The 22,030-nt window shown below is 42.8% G+C and overlaps 1 protein-coding gene across 1 annotated transcript in view; it reads left to right on the forward strand.

The window, feature by feature from the left end:
* The first annotated feature begins 3,620 nt into the window (after window positions 1-3,620).
* LOC121282911 (EF-hand calcium-binding domain-containing protein 5-like) overlaps window positions 3,621-22,030 on the forward strand; it is a 211,154-nt gene continuing 192,744 nt past the window's right edge. Inside the window, exons 1-2 of the mRNA XM_041196722.1 lie at window positions 3,621-3,693; window positions 17,672-18,957. Coding sequence (XP_041052656.1) covers window positions 17,687-18,957 — 1,271 coding nt within the window. The 5' untranslated portion in view covers window positions 3,621-3,693; window positions 17,672-17,686. The remainder of the gene's footprint in view (window positions 3,694-17,671; window positions 18,958-22,030) is intronic.

The following is a 22,030-nucleotide window of genomic DNA, read 5'->3' on the forward strand; positions in this document are numbered from 1 at the left end:
CGGCGCGCTGTCTGCGCACGCGCGGGAGGCCTTCTGCCTTGTCAACAAACCTTTTAACCCCTTCGGCGCCGGCCGGTGGGCAGGCGGGAAACCGCGGGAATACCGGCAACCAGGCGCAAGAAAAAAAAGAACCCGTCACGGCCCATCCATCAGGGGGGAAACAGAAGAAAGATCAAGTTGGAGGGGAGGGGGGATGAGGGGATGGGGGGGATGAGATGGGGGGAGGGGGATGGGGGGAGGGGGATGGGGGGATGGGATGGGGGGAGGGGGATGGGGGGATGAGATGGGGGGAGGGGGAGGGGGGGATGGGATGGGGGGAGGGGGAGGGGGGGATGAGATGGGGGGAGGGGGATGGGGGGATGAGATGGGGGGAGGGGGATGGGGGGATGAGATGGGGGGAGGGGGATGGGGGGATGAGATGGGGGGAGGGGGATGGGGGGGATGGGATGGGGGGAATAGGGGGGAGGGGGAGGGATGGGGAGGAGGGGTGGAGAGGGGGGATAGGGATGGAGAGGGGGATGGGGGGATGAGATGGGGGGGATGGGATGGGGGAAGGGGGATGGGGGGAATAGGGGGGATGGGGAGGGGGAGGGATGGGGAGGAGGGGTGGAGAGGGGGGATAGGGATGGAGAGGGGGAGGGGGATAGGGATGGGGAGGAGGGATGGAGAGGGGGAAGAGATGGAGAAGGGGGGGGTAGGGATGGAGAGGGAGGTAGGGATGGGGGAGGGGGATGGAGGGAGGGATGGTGGGGAGGGGGGAGGGAGGGAGGGGGGGGACTTCTGCAAAACCCTTTTTAAAGGGACAGGCAGTTCATTCTCAGCCCCTGTTCGCCACTTACTGCCGAGCACAACAAAGAGGGATTTAAAAATGTGTAAAATATAACTAACTGTTCGTGCCCAAGTTTCCACATGAAATAGAACTCCACCGTCAACAGTTGTTGAAATTGATGATATGAACCTTGGGGTGCTCACCCAGCTGACCTCAGTCAGACAAGTGGGTACCTCAGTCAACCCGAGTGTCCCAGGCTAGAAAAACCAGGGTTATTGCTTTTGGTTGTTATGCATTATCCCTGTTGGAAACTGATAAATATTAGTTGAAGACAAGAGTTGGATTCAAGTGTGCTATTACCCACGGTTCCATAGTCCACTGAAACTCACGCATAAAGATTAACCACCTGTGCAAAGTAAGAGTATCATTTGAACTGTACTCCATTACAGGAAGTGCATGAGTAATATAAACATTGAGATGTGTAATTATCCCTTACTACTGTTGAATAAAGGCAACTACAGAGGCATGAGGAAGGAGCTGGCCAGAATTGACTGGGAGATGAGCCTAGCAGGAAAGACAGTGGAACAGCAATGGCAGGAGTTTCTGGGAGTAATTTGGGAGACGCAGCAAAAATTCATCCCTTGGAAGAAGAAGCATACTAAAGGGAGGATGAGGCAACCATGGCTGACAAGGGAAGTCAGGGACAGTATAAAAGCTAAAGAGAAAGCATACAATGCGGCGAAGAGCAGTGGGAAACCAGGAGTTTGGGAAGCCTACAAAGACCAACAGAGGACAACTAAAAATGAAATAGGGAGGGAGAAGATTAAATATGAGGGTAAACTAGCCAGTAATATATAAGATTGTAAAAGTTTTTTTTAGATATATAAAGGGTAAGAGAGAGGCAAAAGTAGACATTGGGCTGCTGGAAAATGACCCTAGAGAAGTAGTAGTGGGGAACAAAGAAATGGCGGAGGAACTGAATAGGTACTTTGCGTCAATCTTCACGGTGGAAGACAAGAGTAACATCCCCAAAGTTCAAGAGAGTACGGGGGGCAGATGTGAGTATGGTGGTCATTACCGAGGAGAAGGTGCTAGGAAAACTGAAAGGTCTGAAGGTGGATAAATCACCTGGACCAGATGGATTGCACCCCAGAGTTCTGAAGGAGATAGCTAAAGAGAATAGTAGAGGCATTAGTGGTGATCTTTCAGGAATCACTGGAGTTAGGGAGGGTCCCAGAGGACTGGAAAATCGCTAATGTAACCCCCCGTTTAAGAAGGGAGTGAGGCAAAAGACGGGAAATTACAGACCGATTAGCCTGACCTCGGTCGTTGGTAAGATTTTAGAGTCCGTTATTAAGGATGAGATTTCAGAATACTTGGAAGTGCATGGTAAAATAGGGCAAAGTCAGCATGGTTTCATCAAGGGGAAGTCATGCCTGGCAAATCTGTTAGAATTCTTTGAGGAGGTAACGAGTAGGTTAGACAAAGGAGAGCAGTGGATCTTATCTACTTGGACTTCCAGAAGGCCTTTGACAAGATGCCGCACAGGAGGCTGCTCAGTAAGATAAGAGTCCATGGTGTTAGAGGCAAGGTACTAGCATGGATAGAAGATTGGCTGTCTGGCAGGAGGCAGAGAGTGGGGATAAGGGGGTCCTTCTCAGGATGGCGGCTGGTGACTAGTGGAGTTCCACAGGGGTCAGTGTTGGGACCACAACTTTTCACTTTATACATTAATGATCTAGATGAAGGAACTGAGGGCATTCTGGCTAAGTTTGCAGATGATACAAAGATAGGTGGAGGGATAGGTAGTATTGAGGAGGCGGGGAGGCTGCAGAAGGATTTGGACAGGTTAGGAGAATGGGCAAAGAAGTGGCAGATGGAATACAACGTGGGCAAGTGTGAGGACATGCACTTTGGTAGGAAGAATAGAGGCATAGACTATTTTCTAAATGGGGAGAGAATTCAGAAATCTGGAGTGCAAAGGGACTTGGGAGTCCTAGTCCAGGATTCTCTTAAGGTTAACTTGCAGGTTGAGTCGGTAGTTAGGAAGGCAAATGCAATGTTGGCATTTATTGCAAGAGGACTAGAATATAAAAGCAGGGATGTGCTGCTGAGGCTTTATAAGGCTCTGGTCAGACCACATGTGAGCAATTTTAGGCCCCGTATCCCAGGAAGGATGTGCTGGCCCTGGAGAAGGTCCAGAGGAGGTTCACGAGAACGATCCCAGGAATGAAAGGCTTAACATATGAGGAACATTTGAGGACTCTGGGTCTATACTCGATGGAGTTTAGAAGGATGAGGGGGGATCTGATTGAAACTTACAGAATACTGAAAGGCCTGGATGTGGGGAAGATGTTTCCATTAGTAGGAGAGACTAGGACCCGAGGGCACAGTCTCAGAGTAAAGGGAAGACCTTTTAGAACAGAGATGAGGAGAAACTTCTTTAGCCAGAGAGCGGTGAATCTATGGAATTCATTGCCACAGAAGGCTGTGGAGGCCAAGTCATTGAGTGTATTTAAGACCGAGATAGATAGGTTCTTGATTGGTAAGGGGATCAAAGGCTACGGGGAGAAGGTGGGAGAATGGGATTGAGAAAATTATCAGCCATGATTGAATGGCGGGGCAGACTCGATGGGCTGAATGGCCTAATTTCTGCTCCTGAGTCTTATAGTCTTATACTGTGTAATTAAGGATTTTTGCCGAATCTTTTCATTTTCTTTTTCCTTTGCTCCATTTCTTCCAACGGCGGTGACTTATACTGGGTTACAACTCAAAATGCACCAATGCCCTGCTGTACCTTATCCAAATGGCTGTTATTGATATCTTGGTTTGGAAATTGTTTATAGACAACTCAACTGTGAGATCATTACAACCAAATCCAATACTACTTTTGCCCAGTATCTATACTGGTGAATTCCAGCAAGGTAATTCTAGTAAGATAAGCTATATGATACAAAATTGACTAAGCAATAGAAATCTGGAGGTGAAGATAAATAGAGAAGGCTCCAACTGAAGTTCATGACTAGTCAACTTACACAGCAGTCTGTTTTGGGTCCTATTTTGTTTACATAATTTGTAAATGTTCGTGAAATGTGAGAAATTTTGCTGAATGGATGAAACTATGTTGTCCAGAGGGCAGAAAATATCAGCTAGATGTGATGAAATTATTTGCATCAGCAAAGAAATGGCAAATTGAGTTGAACATGGAGAAGATTAAGGACTTAATGAAATGGTGATTGTATATATCATGACATTTTTTTTTCAAATAAAGATAGGTTTACAATAAGGAGTGAAAGGAGAAAGATTTGGATGTGATTGTTCATCATTCTCAGGAAACAAGAATAATTTGCATTTATTCAGTACCTTATTGAAGTTCTCAGGATGTTTCAAAGCACTTTCACAACCAATAAATTACTTTTTGAGGGTTCTTGGTGCATAGGAAAAGGCAGCAGACCATTTTAAAATAGCAAGATCCCACAATCAACAAATGAGATGACTGACCGTTTCATTAGTTTTTGGTGCTGTTACTTTTGACCAGGACACAGAACTCTTTGTACTTAATAATCTTTTATATTCATCAATATAGCAGGGACTGCACCTCAAAAGGAATTCCTTGGCTGTAATACAATTTTGGACATCCTGAGGACATGAAAAGTTCTGTTCAAATGCAAGTTCCTTTGTTCATTTATTGTTCAGTGCTAATTCATTGATCTCTTTTAAAGTAAGTTGCAGATTATTTGAAAGGAAGCATGATTGAAGGTAAATTTAAATAAATTTTACTTATGGTATATAACACAAAATATCTAACTTCCCCAAATATCCTTTGACAGCATGTTCCAAACCCACAACTCCCATCAAAAAGATGGGCAAGTGCATGAACATAAGGAAATAGGAGCAGGAGTAGACCAGACGGCCTCTTGAAATTGCTGCACCATTCAATATGATCATGGTTGAACTTCTACATCAACTCCATTTTTCCACCCTATCACCATCAAATCCCTGGATTGCTTTAATGCCCAAAAAATCTATTAGTTTCAGTCTTGAATGTACTCAGTGACTGATCATTCACAACCTAGCCCCCCCCACACACCTTAAACCAGCTTATATTTCAACTCTTTCTTGGACTCGAACTCAAGTTCTGTCGAAGGGTCATGAGGACTCGAAACGTCAACTCTTCTCCGCTGATGCTGCCAGACCTGCTGAGTTTTTCCAGGTAATTCTGTTTTTGTGATCATTCACAACCCTCTGGCGTAGAGAATTCCAAAGATTTCACAAGCTTTTCAGTGAAGAAATTTCTCCTCATCTCAGTCCTAAACAGCTGACTCCTTTTTCTGAGACTATTTCTCTAAATACCGACATGTACCAGCCTCTCATCTTAAACAGTACCTTTCAAACCCACGACCACTACCATCTAGAAGAACAAGGGCAGCAGATACATGGGAACACCACCACCTGGAAGTTCCCCTCCAAGCCACTCACCGTCCTGACTTGGAAATATGTCGCCGTTCCTTCACTGTTGCTGGGTCAAAATCCTGGAACTCACTCCCTAACAGCACTGTGGGTGTACCTACATGGACTGCAGTGGTTCAAGAAGGCGCCTCACCACCACCACCTCAAGGGCATTTGGCTCTGGGCAATAAATGCTGGCCTAGCCAGCAAAGCCCACATTCCTTGATTGAATTTTAAAAATTCAGTGTTTCCATTCTTCCTACCGAAGTGAATAATTTGACACTTCCTACACGATCTGTCACTTTCTTAACAGTCTATATCCCTTTGCAGTCATTTTCAGTGCTTGTCACAGCTTTACATTCAGATCTAGCTTTGTATCATCAACAAACATATATATATTACACTTGGTCTCCTAATCTAAGTCATTCATACAGATCATAAATAGCTGAGGTTTAACCAATGATTTTTGTTGCACCCAACTAGTTGCACCCTACCATTCTAAAAATGGTCCATTGATTCCTACTGTCTGATTTCTGACCGTTAACGTATCCTCAGTACATGCTAATATGTTATTCTCTAATCCCATACTGGTATTCCATGAGCCTTGGAACACCAATACCTGCAAGTTCCCCTCCAAGTAAATTACCATTCTGTGTTATAGAATTGTTGAATGATACTGAACAGAAGGAGGACATACATTGCTGCTCCTTCATCATTAGTGGGCTAAATTCCTGGAACTCTCCTTCACATGAACTACAGAAGAAGACACCAGCAGCCTCCCAAGGGTATCTAGGGATAAGCAGCAAATGGTGGCCTTGCCAGTAATGCCAATATCCTGACAATAAATAGAAAAAATATATTGTTGTGCATATGGCAAACTATTTGAAGGGAATTTGTTCTTTTGATTATTTCCATAGAGTCATTATGGTACAGAAGGAGACTATTTGGCCCATCAAGTCAAAGCTTGTTCTCTGTTGAGCAATCCATCAGTCCCTTTCCTCTGCTCTATTCCCATACTCCTGCAAGTTCATTTCACTCAAGCCCTTTCAATTTCCTTTTGAAATCATTCATTATCTGCACTTCCATCAATCTTGTACACAGCAAGTTTCAGGTCATTACCAGCCACTGTATAAAAATAGTTCTTCCTCACCTGCCCTGCATCTCTTGCCCAAAACCTAAAATCTGTGTCCCATGGTCCTTACACCATCAGCTAATGGGAACAGTTTTTCTTTATCTACCTTAACTAAATCTGTCATAAGCTTGAAAACCTCTATCAAATCTCCCCTCAATCTCCTTTTGCTCCAAGGAGAACAACCCCAGCTTCTCCAACATAACCTTGTAGTTAAAATCCCTCATCCCTGGAACCATTCTGGTAAATCTCCTCTCAAGGACCCTCACATCATTCCTAAAGACCAGGTGAGCACAGTACTCTGGTTATGATCTAACCAGAGCTTTATACAGGTTCAACATAACTTGCCTGTTTTTGTACTCTACAAAAAAGCCCAAAATCCCATATGCTTTGTTAACTACTCTTTCAACATGTTCTGCCACCTTCAAAGATCTATACACATGAACCCCCAAGTGCCTCTGTCCCTGTACAATATTTAGAACTGTGCCATTTATCCTACATTGCCCCTCCCTATCTATTTTGCCAAAATATCTCACCTCACACTTGTCTATATTAAATTCCATTTGCCACTTGTCTGGCCTTTCTGCCAGCCTACCCATGTCTTGTTGTAGGTTATAGGTATTATACCCACTGTTTACCACACCTTCAAGATTGAAGTCATCAGCAAATTTTGAAATTTTACTCGGTATTCCAATATTTGAGTCATTTATTGGATATTTTTCCTCATTTAAATCATCTTCCTCAGAAACTTTGAATTGGGTTAAGTGGAGGTCATGGCACTTTAGTTTTGTGTGATATATTGGAGGGAATAGTTAAAATGGCTTGAGTTGCCCTTTTCCATGTTATGGTTTCTAATGTTCTAGATAGGGATTAAAATTCCTTACATTTTCCTCCTTCCCAAACCCAGTGAAGTTGAGGCTGAATTACTTGAATTAGTGTAGACCTGTCATCAAATCTTACCTTCCTGATTTTGATGGCTCAATGGCATTATAGATAGTGTGCTTGCCAACTAGCTCATAAGGAGCAAAAATATTGTTTTGTATTATGACAATTTGTAAACTTTTACGAGAAGCAGTGCAGCTGATTTATTTAGCCTGATAAGTAAATTAAATGCGTATGTTGTGATGCATTTATAATGGTACTGTGATGGGAGCTCTGATTTAGAGGGCCCTCTCAATTGAGGTATATATGAACAAATACTTTTATGGTCCTTTCTTTCATAGCTAGTTATAACCGACAACATCCCTGAATCAGTAAATCTAAATTCAGGCATTGTAATTGTACTAAAATACCAGGAAATGCTTTATTTTATAACTTTAAGATCTCACATCCCAAAGACACATGTTTCCAGATGTTTTGTTGTGATCTATTGCCAAAACATCACCCCCGTTATTGAGAATCTTGGCTGCCTTCCAGATTTGTAACTTCTGGATTCAAGTTGCCATTCAGTACCAGATAGTGACTAATACAAAACAAGTATACTTGGAGTGGACACTTGAAAGGTTGGAATATGTATGATTTAATGTTTAATCTTAATGCTCAATTCCATTAAACTTACCATAGGCAGATTGTGCATCTCAAATAGGGCTTTCATATTTTGGGTCAATTTATCCAATTGTTCCATTATATTTTTATTTTGTCCTGCTTTAAACCTTTGTATTGTCTGAGTTTTATTGATTTATAAAGAAAGACAATAAACTATTATGATTATAGACTGCACTGTTGTGCACTTCACAAACTGGAACATGGGTGTGGTTTGTTGCTTCTTATCAATAAAAGCCAAACTAAATAATTTATATGTTCAGAACTTTTAGGCATTCAATTTGAGAGGGAGCCAATTTTTAAAAGTTTGATGAACTGCTAAGTTGCTAAGGTAAATTTAAAACGTTATTGCAACATGATTATCATGGTTTTGAATACCAGGACTGGCTGACCTGAATGTAAAAGCCAAGGCCATGTTTATGGCTTGATTATTGACTGATAAGCTATATGAAAGGAACTGTTTTAACTTTGTGCTGGGAGAAGGGTCAACACTCTCAGGGCATCAGGTTGCAAAGAAGTCCATGTAGCCATTATAATATTAGTAAAGTCTTGACTATTGCTCACAGATCCTGTATGCATTACATTTTTTCTTCACTCTTTGTTGGTAAGATTCCTATTGTTATAAAACAGTGACTTTCTTATCTAGCATGAATACATTACACTTAGTACCCAACTTGCATCTTTCTGTGTTTAAAAAATGAGGCCTCCTGATCTCGATAAAGTAACCTTGTGCCAAGGTTTGGCGCTGTGCTGTAGATGTACAGGAACCTGTCATCGAATGAAACCTTACAAAAATTGTGCTCTGATTGACTTCAGAGGGTACCTGTTTGGATCACTCACCCACATGTAGAACCTGAATGGGCCAAGTTAAATGGAGCCCCATCTTAGCAACTAAACATCACAACTGTGTTCAATGCTATGGTTGTGCATGACCCTGGCATGAGACATTGGCAAATACCAGAAAGAACCAGCATAACGGGACACAGGTTGAAAAGAATATGCAGCTGTATTCACCTTACCTGACCAGCTGAAGGAGGGTAGCTGGCCAGGAAGTATTAAACTCAAAGAGGAAACACAAAACAAAAAAAAATGCTTCTGTAACACACACACTGTTACAGGTTTTATACATTTAAAAACTGTTTAGAATCACTTTTTATTTCAGCTCAAGAAAGGAAAGAAAAACTCGCATTTATATAGCACCTTTCATGATCGCAGTATGTCCCAAAGAACTTTGCAGTCAATGAAATGCTTTTGAAGTGTCATTGTTGTTGTAACTTAGGAAATGTGGCAGCCAATTTGTGCAAAGAACTCACAAACACTAAGGTGATTATGACCAGGCTTTCTGATTTTTGATCATGTAGATTTAGGGATAAATTGTGACCAGGGCACCAGTGAAAAACTCCCTGCTGTTGTTTGAAATAATGTCATGGAACAATCTATCTCCACCTGAGAGAGCAGAATGGGCCTTAATTTAATGTCTTTACTGAAAGACAGCAACTCCAACCATGCAGCACTTCTCACGACTGTAACCAGGATGTCAGCCTGCCAACCGTTCTCTTCCAGTTAGATTTGCAATGATACTTTGAAACAGTTTAAAAACAAAAAAACTGCGGATGCTGGAAAACCAAAACAAAAACAGTTCCTTTGAAACAGTTTGCCTGCCCACATCCGCAAGCTGATTCTGGTACACAAATGTAGTTGATATAGTCATGTCACTGGAGAGAGACACCAAAGGAAGAGGAAGAGAAATAAAAAGAAATAATCACTGGGGGCATTGAAACCAAACTTGCAATGAGATTTTGGATCAGTTTGCCTTTTTTTAATTCATTTATGGGATGTGGGCTTTGCAGACTAGGCCAGAATTTATTGCCCATCCCAAATTGCCCTTGAGATGGTGGTGGTGAGTCGCCTTCTTGAACCGCTGCAGCCCATGTGGTGTCGGTACACCCACAGTGCTGTTGTGGAGGGAGTTCTAGGATTTTGACCCAGCGACAGTGAAGAAACGGTGATATATTTCCAAGTCAAGATGGTGAGTGGCTTGGATGAGAACTTACAGATAGTGGTGTTCCCATCTGTCTGTTGCCCTTGTCCCTCCAGATGGTGGTGGTCATGGGTTTGGAAACTGCTGTCAAAGGGGTCTTGGTGAGTTCCTGCAGTGCATCGTGTAGATTGTACACACTGCTGCCACTTTGCATCGGTGGTGGAGGGGGTGAATGTTTGTGCACGGGGTGCCAATCAAGTGACTACTTTGTCCTGGATGGTGTCAAGCTTCTCTAGTGTTGTTGGAGCTGCACTCATCCAGGCAGGTGAAGAATATTCCATCACACCCTTGACTTGTGCCTTATAAAGGGTGGACAGGCTTTGTCAGTCAGGAGGTGAGTTACGTCACAGGATTCCTAGCCTCTGACCTGCTCTTGTAGCCACAGTGTTTATATGGTTAGTCCAGTTTGGGTTCTAGTCAATGCTAATTCCCAGGATGTTGATAGTGGGGGATTCAGCGATGGTAATGCTATTGAATGTCAGAGGGTGATTGTTATATTTTCTCTTACTGGACAAAGTCATTGAGTGGCACTTGTGACGCGCGAATGTTACTTGCCACTTGTTGGTCCAAGCCTGGATATTGTCCAGGTCTTGCTGCATCTGGACATGGACTGCTTCATCTGAGGAGTCACGAATGATGCTAAACATTGTGCAATCATCAGCGAACATCTCCACATCTGACCTTATGATGGAAGGAAGGTTATTGATGAAGCAGCTGAAGATGGTTGGGCCAAGGACACTATCCTGAGGAACTCCTGCAGTGATGGTTCTGGATTGGCCTCCAACAATCACAATTTTATTCCTTTTTGCTAGGTATGACTCCGACCAGCAGAGAGTTTTCCCCCGATTTCCATTGATTCCACTTTGCTAGGGCCCCTTGATGCCACACTTGGTCAAATGCTGCCTTGATGTCAAGGCCAGTCACTCTCACCTAACCTCTGGAGTTAAGCTCTTTTCTCCATCTTTGAACCAAGGCTGTAATGAGGTCAGGATCTGAGTGGCCCTGGCGGGACCCAACCTGAGTGTCAGCGAGCAGGTTATTGTTAAGAAAGTGCCACTTGTTTGCACTGTTGATGACTGCTTCCATCACGTTACTGATGATGGAGTGTAGACTGATGGGGCGGTAATTGGCCAGGTTGGATTTGTCCTGATTTTTGATTACACGACATACCTGGGCAATTTTCCACATTTCTGGGTAGATGCCAGTGTTGTAGCTGTACTGAAACAGTTTGGCAAGGGACACGGCAAGTTCTAGAGCACAAGTCTTCAGTACTATTGTTTGAGTGTTTTCAGGGCCCATAGCCTTTACAGCATCCAGTGCCTTCAGCCGTTTCTTGCTATCACATGGATGAATTGAACTGGCTGAAGACAGGTATCTGTGATGCTGGGGATCTCCAGAGAAGGCTGAGATGGATCATCCACTTGGCATTTCTGGCTGAAGATTGTTGCAAAATCTTCAGCCTTTTGCACTGATGTGCTGGGCTCCCCCCATCATCAATGATGGGGATATTTGTGCAGCCTCCTCCTCCAGAGGGATGTTTAATTGTCCACCACTATTCACGACTGGATGTTACAGGACTGCAAAGCTTAGATTTAATCTGTTGGTTGTGGAATCGCTTAGCTCTGTCTACCACTTGATGCTTAGGCTGTTTGGTATGCAACTAGTCCTGTGTTGGAGATTCACCAGATTGACACCTCACTTTTAGGTATGCCTGGTGCTCCTGCACTCTTCATTGAACCAGGGTTGATTCCCTGGCTTGGTGGTAATGGTAGAATGTGGGATATGCCAGGCTATAAGGTTACAGATTGTGGTTGAGTACATTCTGCTGCTGCTGATGGCCGGCAGTCTCTCATAGATGCACAGCCTTGAGCACTAGATCTGTTCAAAATCTATCCCATGTAGCACAGTGGTCGTGCCACACAACACAATGGAGGGTATCCTCAATGTGAAGATGGAACTTCATCTCCACAAGGACTATGCGATGGTCACTCCTACCGATACTGTCATGGACAGATGCATCTGTGGCAGGCAGGTTGGTGAGGATGAGGTCAAGTGTGTTTTTCCCTCTTGTTGGTTCACTCACCACCTGTGCAAACCCAATCTACTGGTATGTCCTTTTTGACTCAGTTGTGGTACTACCAAGCCACTCTTGGTGATGGACATTGAAGTCCTCCACCCAAGGTAAACTATGCGCCCTTGCCGCCTTCAACATGGGTGTTCAACATGGAGTACTGATTCATTAGCTGAGGGGCGGCGGTATGTGGTAATCAGCAGGAGGTTTCCTTGCCCATGTTTGATCTGATGCCATGAGACTTCTTGGGGTCCGGAGTCGATGTTGAGGACTCCCAGGGCAACTGCCTCCTGACTGTATACCACTGTGCTGCCACCTCTGCTGGGCCTGTCTTGCCAGTGGGACAGGACATACCCAGGGATGGTGATGTCTGAGACATTGTCTGTAAGGTATGTTTCTGTGAGTATGACTATGTCAGACTGTTGCTTGACTAATCTGTGAGACAGCTCTCCCAATTTTGGCACTAGCCCAGATGTTGTAAGGAGGACTTTGCAAGGTCAACAGGGCTGTGTTTGCCGTTGTTGTTTCCGGTGCCTAGGACGATGTCGGGTGGTCTGTTTGGTTTCATTCCTTTTAGACATTTTAGCAGATTAATACAACTGAGTGTCTTGCTAGGCCACTTTAGAGTGCAGTTAAGAATCAACCGCATTGTTGTGGGCCTGGAGTCACATGTAGTCCAGACCAGGTAAGAGCGGCAGATTTCCTTTCCTAAACGACATTCGTGAACCAGATGGGTTTTTACGACAATTGTTTCACGGTCATCATCAGAATTTTAATTCCAGATTTTTATTGAATTCCAATTTCACCATCTGCCGTGGGGGTTTGAATCCAGGTCCCCAAAGCTTTGTCCTGAGTCTCTGGATTATTAGTCCAGTGACAATATCACCACCTCCCCCTACCTGCTGTTAATGTGTGAGCCCAGGTCATGAATACTGGCAGACTATTTTACCATGGCAAGCATCACTGCTGAGTCTGTGCATGTCCTTACCCAACCTCCATGCACATAATTCCATATGGGGTGTTAAACCGAGGCCCATGCTGCCTCTCAGGTAGATGGAAAAGTTTCTGTGGCACTATTTTAAAGAAGAGCAGGACATTTCCCCTCGGTGCCCTGGCTGCAATTTACCCCTCAGCCAACATCACTAAAAGCAGATTATCTGGCCATTACCAAATTATCATTTGGGTTGTACGCGACTTGGCTACTGCATTTCCTATGTCAAAATAGTGACTGCACTTCAAAAGTGCTTCATTGGCTGTAAATGCTTTGGGACATGCTGAAGTTGTGAAAAGCACCATAAAAATGAGAGTCTTCTTTCTTGAAAGAAACCAACTGCCTTCTCACTACCCACTACTAAACCTGACGACAAACATTTAACTTTTTAATAATGCTATTTCTATAAATTTTAAACAATGCATTTATCTCTTTATATGCATTATTTTATCTAAAGGTGTTGCTAGTTAAACCCTGTGTTGTGCAAAAGATTTTGATGGATTCTTTGGTTTACCACCGAAACCAATCAACCAGTCTTGTTTTTGAATTTTTAAAATTAAGCCAGGAATTCCTTTTTTCATTTGTTTTTAAGGTCAAAAGGGTCTAAAATTAATTTCTGTTCCAGTAGTTATAAATCCAATGTCAGAAATCAAGACATATTCTCTATTCTGGCCCCTGTTTTTTTCTAATAGATTCCTTATCTACTATCATTTTGATTAATTAACAATTTATTTCTAATTAATACAATAACATTGTGCCTTTCTTCAACATATTGAATCACAATCTCCCTTTCATTGTCCAGTTCCTACAATTGTGGTTTAAAAATAGTAATGAGGATCTAAACATCTCAATTATAATTCCTGGAAATTAGAAGTCCCCTTTCAACTATGCCCAAATTGGCACCACTATCAAAAACAAATAACATTCATAATATTTTTATTGCTGCTTCAGTGATAGTAAATTATTAGAACCAAATGAATTCTAGATTTGGCCCAAAATTAATGACATGGATACTTTTAATCCAGTTATTCTTTTTTGAAGTTCATATGGCAGCAGCTTAGTGACTGGCCTTGCCACCTCAGGTATTCACAGTTGTTGACAAATACATAGCATTTGCTTGTGAGGTTCACAAATACAAGGCCAAAAGAAACACAAATCTACTGTGTAATTGTAGCAGAGAAATCTGGTGCCAGTGATCATTACTTTATGACTTGGATATATTCAGGAATTTTATGTTTGTCTCCTGGAACAACAGTGTTTCTAACCAGGCATCACCTGGTCTTAATGACTCCAATTTTATCTGACCGCCAGTGAAATCTTCCAGCTGTATTTGCAAATACGATGCGTCATTTTAATAATGGGAGAGTCGAAAATGTAAAAATATTGACTTGTATCAGGCAAAGATGTTTTAGACGGCCTCGTTTTGTTTCAATATCAGCCTGTATTATGGACATTGCATGTTATCAGAACATGCAGAGGATGTGATCATTTTACAAAGAACATGTGTTGTTCATACCATTCTTCAATGATTTAACATCTTTGTGCTTAATAAAGTTAACTTACTCTCTGTTGGAAGTCAATAGAAATATGTTTTAAAAAACTAAACTTTAATGTCATTCAGACATTTTTCTCAGCTGCACAAGTATGCAAGACAGGGTGGGAGCCAAATCTGATTTTTTGAACTTTGTTCACCTGAAGATAGGATGATACTTGGATTAATCAAAGAAAACATTTAGTCACACATATTGTGGGGCATGTTACATGACTCTAGTGACCTGAAGCCAATGGCAGCTGCACCTTCGGTTATTAAGTTCTAAGCTCTGGATCACCCCCAAACCTCTCCACTTTTACCTCTCTTTAATGCTCCTTAAAATCTATCTCGCTGACTAAGCTTTTGGTCATCTATCCTAAAATCTCCTTATGTAGCTCAGTGTCAAATTTTGTTTGACAGCCCTCATGTGAAGTGACTTGGGACATTTTACTTTGTTAAAGGTGCTATATAAATGAAAGACATTGTTGCATAGATGGTTTCACCGAATTACAGAATTGTTAAAACATGGAAGGTGACCATTCTGACCATTGAATCTCTGAAGGAGCATTTATCTACTACCACTCCCCCACCTTTTCCCTGTGACCCTGCACACTCTTCCTTTTCAGATAATAATCCAATTCCCTCTTAAATGCCTCAATTGAACCTGCCTCTACCACACTTTCAGGCAGTGCAATCCAGATCCTAACCATTCACTGCATGAGAAAGATATCGCCATTGCTTCTTTTGCCAATTACCTTAAATCTGTGCCCTCTTGTTTTCAATACTTCCACCAACGGGAACAGTTTTTCCCCATCTATTCTATGTAGGCAAAATTTGTGCCTTGCTGCCATAGTTTATTGATATCCTTCCAATCTTTGCATTCTTTTTCCTGCTTTATTCTGATTCTCACTGAATCATGCTGTAAACATATTGCACAAAAGTAGTGATTTCTTATCATCTATGTGTTTACAATTAAGAGGTCCAATTCACTCGTAACAATGTTAACTAATTTCATCAACTGTTCCATTTGAAGCATGTGATCAGCAGTGACAGAGTCACTGAGGAGCTGGGTGGGGCGGGGTATAAATTCTCAGATCATTTTAGGTTGGCTAAGGCAACTTTGGAGGACCATCTCCAATTCACTCCCAGGAATCTCTAATATCTATTTTTGGCCTGTGATTCAGCCTGCAATTCTGTTTGGTTCTTTGCCTGTCCTTCAAAGTGCGTAAGTCACCAGTTTTCAACTCAGATCTCTTCAAGCCAAGTTGGCTAAAACAAGCTCTGCTACTGGTAGCTGGAGCAAAGCTTCGAGTGAGACAGGAGTTCCCAAATAAGTACAAGGCAAACAAATGGCCAATAGGTCAAACTGTAAAACTTGTGGTGACACCAGGAAAAAGTGTAAATAGAACCTATACCAGGGCCATACTTGATAGTGGAACAAAGCTGAAGTCAGATCAAACTACTCCAGACTTACGCAACTCAAGTAACTGCAGTTGTGCAAATTATGCTCAATTTGTAGTATACATAAATCCTTTGCCTAACAATTTTCACAATGAGGATGCCTGATAAATTAAGTTCAATACTGTAATCTCCTGGCTGGTTGGATAATTCTGGAAAACGTTATCACATCCATACATAGTTATTCTCTTATGAAATAATCTATTGAACAGCACAATACTTTTCCAACCTAAGATTTTGAAGTGAAGAAGTTTCTAATTAAACATTACTTTCTAATCAACTAAAAAATGCCATGTTTGAGTCTAGGTTCCAAAGATTGCTTACTAACAAGCAATGTGGTGTTTTGATGTATTTGTAATCCTTACCCTGGCAACAGTAAACCTGAGGCCCCTGTTACCATGTGCTGATGCTGTCACTCGGCACCCATCGCTTATGACGTTCTTGAATGCAGACGACGCCCCGAAAGAGCGGCTCAAATTCAATCCGCATCGGTTTGAGTGGACTTTTAAACAAAACTACCCCATACTGTACAAAGCGAAAGGCAACATGGAAGCGTTTTTCCTATTCCTTAGCGACTCATAAAGTTAAACACATAACTTTGATCTAGATAGCAGTTGAACAAGCACGGGTTCTTACTTAAAGAGGCGTAAGTACTTTTTGCAGGAAAAAAAGACACAGGTAGTCAGGTTAGAGGAGTTTAGATCAAATTTAATAAAACAAGGTCCTGTTTGAATAGAGACAAGTATGAAGTAATGTACTTGCCTATCTTTTAGTCAGAGAATTCACGTGAAGCAGAGGGAACAGATTTCAGCATAACTTTCTCTCCACAGCAGGAATTTGTGGGAAATGAACACTTTTTGTGTTAACTATTGCATGTTATCATCAAAGTTTTATGGCAATTTTGTGCTGTAATCGCTGTGGACATCCTGTCTACAGTCCTTTGCTCTGCTTGCCTCTTGCCATCCTGTGATCTGGTATTTTAAAATCGTTATTCTGCCACTTCTTACTTCTGAAGTGGCGGAGGAGACAACTTGGCATCGTTTTGAGTTTAATACCGCCTGGGAGTACCGCAATTTGCTGCTGTTGTATGGTTAGATTTAAATTAACCAGTAGTTTGTATAGTTTTTTTAAATTCATTCACGGAATGTGGGTTTCGTTGGCTGGGCCAGCATTTATTGCCCATCCCTAATTGCCTCTTGAGAAGGTGGTGGTGGGCTGCCTTCTTGAACTGTTGCAGTCCATGTGGTGTAGAACACCCACAGTGCTATTAGGGAGGGAGTTCCAGGATTTTGATCCAGTGACAGTGAAGGAATGGATTAAACGTTCTGACAATCTATGAAAATGCGTGAACAGAATAACATTGTCACATGTTACACCGACTCTAACTAAAGTTATTGTTGATGTATATGAAATTAATAATCCTATATTGTAGTTCAAATGTAATACAGGAATTATAATTTTAGTACATGATATGTAATATTGTACCATTGATGTATTATTAATGTTATTGAATATAGTGTTTTATCAGACTATCATTTCAAATGATAAATCGAGTAATATTACTTAAAATTCAGGTGTTAATATTTTGCTTGAGATTGCAAAAAATATCTGAAACCATTTAGTGCTTTACTGTGCTGTAAGATGATAGAATTAGTGCATGGAATGCTAACAGAATGAATATTTCTTTCAGCAAATACAACATATCATGGCTACTAATCCTGAAGATGAAGCAACTTCTGAAGCTTTGGTAGATCAGGAGTTCATCCCAAGTGAAATCAATTCTCAGACTACAGTAACAGAAAATGAAGAAGATCACATTCAAGCTCTTATTGAAGATACAGAAGATGAAGGTGAAAAATTGCAAGGAGTTTCAAAGACAAGTTCTTTTTCAAGTGAAAAAATTGCAGGTGTAGCAGATAAAGATGGCAGGAGAAAAAAATATGGAGCTTCAAAGAGAAGTTTTTCACTCATAAGTGATAAAATAGTGGTTGTAGAAAATGAAGAAGAGAGGCTACAAAATAATGGAGCTTCAAGGAGAAGTGGTTCTCTTATAACTGAAACAAGTTTATATGTAACAAAAGAAAATGACAGTAAAACCTTTCATCAAACTCTAAGGAGTCGGGCCTCTGTTAAAATTGAAGCAAATAAGGATGAACCAGATGAGGATAAGAAACACATTTTTCATCAAGTGTCAAATAAAAGTGCTTCCATTGGAAAAAGAATAGCTGAGTATTTAACAGCTGAAACTCCCCATCAAGGTGTAAAGAGAAGGGTCTCAATTGCAGAAGATTTTATAGTTAAACATGGCAGTCAGGTTCCACCTGGAAAGAAAATCTTTGAGAATGCACTGGACGGAACTGTCAAAGAAGCTACTGATATAATTTCAAAGAATAAAACATTTTATGATTCTGTAATGCATGATCCAGCTATGCCTCAACTTAGTTTGGAACATAAAAGAACTTCATTTCAGACTTTAGCAATTGAGGGTCTCACAGTAGATGATACAAAAGATGATGATGATGACGACAGCGAAAGAGAGAAGCTACTTTGGAAGAGAATGTTTGAACGAAAAGTAACAAAGCGAGTGCTACGTTTACAGGAGCAGAAGGCAATCCTTCACAAAAAGAGCAAACATGAAAAACTTATTTTGGAAAAGAAGGTCCCACTGGATTTATTGGCAGAAGAATGGTTCAATGAAAATAATCTGACAGTACAGACTCGTCTATACCTCTTGGAAAAGTTGTTGCCTACTCTGATTCTGGGCCTAGAGAAGCTGCTGATGGAAGTTGAAAAAAATCATTTGACTCTGTTGGAGACACCACATCCTTACTTTAACCCAATTAATTTCCTGGCACAGTATCTGATGAGGAACAATCCACGGCAGTACAACTTTCCAGATGATAATCCATATATGCGTGGCTTGACACAAGTAGTGGAACAGCTAAACATTCATGTTGTTGACATCAAAGATAACAGGCAAGATATTGCTTTTCAAAGTACCTATTCATTGTAGATCACTAAGCTGCAGCTGTTATAGTCATGCATTTCTTCAAAACGCCTTTACAGATTGTCCCTAAGTCTGCTGATGATACAAAGTTAGGAGGGAATGCAAACTGTGAGGACACAAAGAGGCTGCAAAAAGATATAAACAGGTGAAATGAGTGGGCAACAAGTCGGCAGATGGGGTATAATGTGGGGATGTATGAGGTTACTCACACAGGTCATAAGAATGGAAAAGCAGAATTTTTTTTAAAAGGTGTGACACATGGAAATGTTGATTTTTTTTCTTTATTGTTTCATGGGATGTGAGCATTGCTGTCAAGGCCAGCATTTGTTGCCCACCCTTAACTACCCTTGAACTGAGTGGTTTGCTAGGCCATCTCAGAGGGCAGTTAAGAGTCAACCACATTGCTGTGGGTCAGCAGTCACATATAGGTCAGACTGCGTAAGGATGGCAGATTTCCATCTGTAAAGGACACTAGTGAACAAGATGGGTTTTTATGACAATCGGTGATAGTTTCATGCTCATCATTTCTGAGATTAGCTTTCAGTTCCAGATTTTTATTCATGTGAATTTAAATTCCATCAGCTGCCATGGTGGGATTTGAACCCATATCCCCAGAGCATTAGTGTGGGCCCCTGGATTACTAGTCCAGACCCCCAGAAAGACTTCAGAGAGAGAGAGTTCAGAGAGACATGGGTGCACTTGTACAAGGTACAAAAGAAGCTAACATGCAAGTACAGCAAGCAATTAGGAAAGCAAATGGCATGTTGACCTTCATTGCAAGGGGATTGGAGTACAAGAATAAAGAAGTCTTGCTACAATTGCGCAGGGCATTGGTGAGAACACACCTGGAATATTGTGTGCAGTTTTGACCCACATTTAAGGAAGGATATACTTGCATTGGAGGCGGTACAGTGAATGTTCACTAAAATAGTCCCTAGGATGAGAGAGTTATCCTCTGATGGGAGGCTGAGTAAATTAGGTCTATATTCTCCAGAGTTTAGAAGAATGAGAGGTGACCTCATTGTAACATTCAAGATTATGAATGGGCTTGACAGGGTAGATGCTAGGAGGCTGTTTCCCTGGCTGGAAATCTAGAACAAAGAGGCATAGTCTCAGGATAAGGGGCCAAACATTTAGGAATGAGATGAGGAAAGATTTTTTCGCTCAAAAGTTTACGAATCTTTGGAATTCTTTACCCCAGAGTTTTGGGATGCGCCATCATTGAGTATATGGGGAGTATTATGGGGAGCTGGTGGGAAAGTGAAGCCCAAGGTCAGCCATGATCATATCGAATGGCGGAGTCGCCTGGGAGACGTGGCCTGCAAAGGCAAAAAGACTGCAGCTCCCTGTTTCAACAATGGGTCCTTTGAATGACCGCTGGATGCCATGGAGGCCCACCGGGATGTGCTGTACCCCCGCTCTGGCCGCAGGATGAATAGCAATGTCACCAACCCGACTTGAGAGGCGGTGGCAGTGGTGGTCAGCCCAATGCCTTTCAGAAGAGGACAGCCACCCATTGCCGCAAAAGGATGAATGATCTCCTCAGTTCCGCCAGGGTAAGTCACTCTTTTCATCACTCCCAACTCACGTACTCACAAACCCATCACACACCCACAGGGCCCTCACCCACTGCCAGTGCAAGGGACGTCACCATTCACTCTTTCACACACACCATCATTGTCCTCATCCCGTCTATGGAACCACTCATCACCCACACAGGCCAGACATACTTATCATCTGGCCCAGCAGATGTGCTGATACACTCTCCCCATCTCTATCCATGCTGGACAAACTGACTCACAACAGGGATGAAAAGGTTACAGACAGGTGGAGGGATGCCAGAATTCAAAGTTCTCACAGAATTTGAAAACAGAGCCATCCAGCTGGCTGGCGATGACCAGGACCGGTCCTGTGCTGTCAGCACTGCTCTACCAAGTGAGGATCCAGCACTGTAACATTCATCAGACAACCATGCCGTGAGTGGTGTCCTCTTTCACAGGCCACTGCCATGCACTAATCATCTCCCCTTGCTTTTATAGGCACATCTGGGAAGCAGCAGATGGAGTCCATGACCCAGAACCTCCAAGCAACCTCTGAAGAAACCTCCGAAGAGGAATCTGAAGGCACCCTCCCTGAAGTCCCGTCACAGCACTCATTCTCAACCTCCACCAGAACAGAGAGACACACCTCGGTAGGACCTAGCTTTAGAGTAGCCTCAGGACCACAATCTGGTGATCTACAGCAGGTGGAGGCAGGGTCTTCCCAGGTCCCCAGCACTCGGAGGGATAATGGAGGCCAGAACGTTATTGAGTCCAAGTCAGATGATGAGCCTCTGAACTCGGTCATGGCACAGTTGCTGGAGCTGCAAAGGTAAGCTCCAGAACATCAGGAAGGGATGTCCGCTGTACTCCTCAGATTGCAAGGCATGATGGAGGAGTCCATCCTTCTTCATGCTGAGGTGATAGCGCCTGCATTGCAATGCACTGAGGTCAACCCTGGCAGGAAGGCAGCCGCCATGGAGACCTTGGTCCAGGATGTCAGTCCTGCACTGCTGTGTGGGCTTAACTCCATCGCTGATGCCATAGTTGGCCTCCAACAGTGTATACGCGAGAGGGATGGTGGGCAGCTTGATCTCACTCCGGCTGCCCCTTCCGCTCACAGAGTCAGCCAGGGGCCTTCGGGCACCCATAGGGAGGAGGATCAGCAGGTGCACACTCCGGGGCCATCCACCCAGGTGACTCTGGGAGTGACCGGCCCACTTGACTCCCTTCTTCCTGTGACCTCTGCAGAATCCAGCTTCACAGGTCGAGGAGGGTGCCACTGCCACACAGCAGGACTTCAAAAGCAGGCCAGGGCTCTCCAAGCCTCAGTCCTCCAGAGGATGCCTGCCAAAGTCATCACAGACAGGGCGTCACAGTCAGCAGGCTGTCTCGACCTCCGCTGTGGATGTCCAGGGAGCACCAAGACGTAGCGGCAGGGTTAGGACAGTTAAGGAGAGTTAGTTGCACAGCCTGGGCACGAGCGCTTAATCACTTGTACATA

Source organism: Carcharodon carcharias, chromosome 10 (assembly GCF_017639515.1).
Source record: "Carcharodon carcharias isolate sCarCar2 chromosome 10, sCarCar2.pri, whole genome shotgun sequence".
Classification (NCBI taxonomy): domain Eukaryota; kingdom Metazoa; phylum Chordata; class Chondrichthyes; order Lamniformes; family Lamnidae; genus Carcharodon; species Carcharodon carcharias.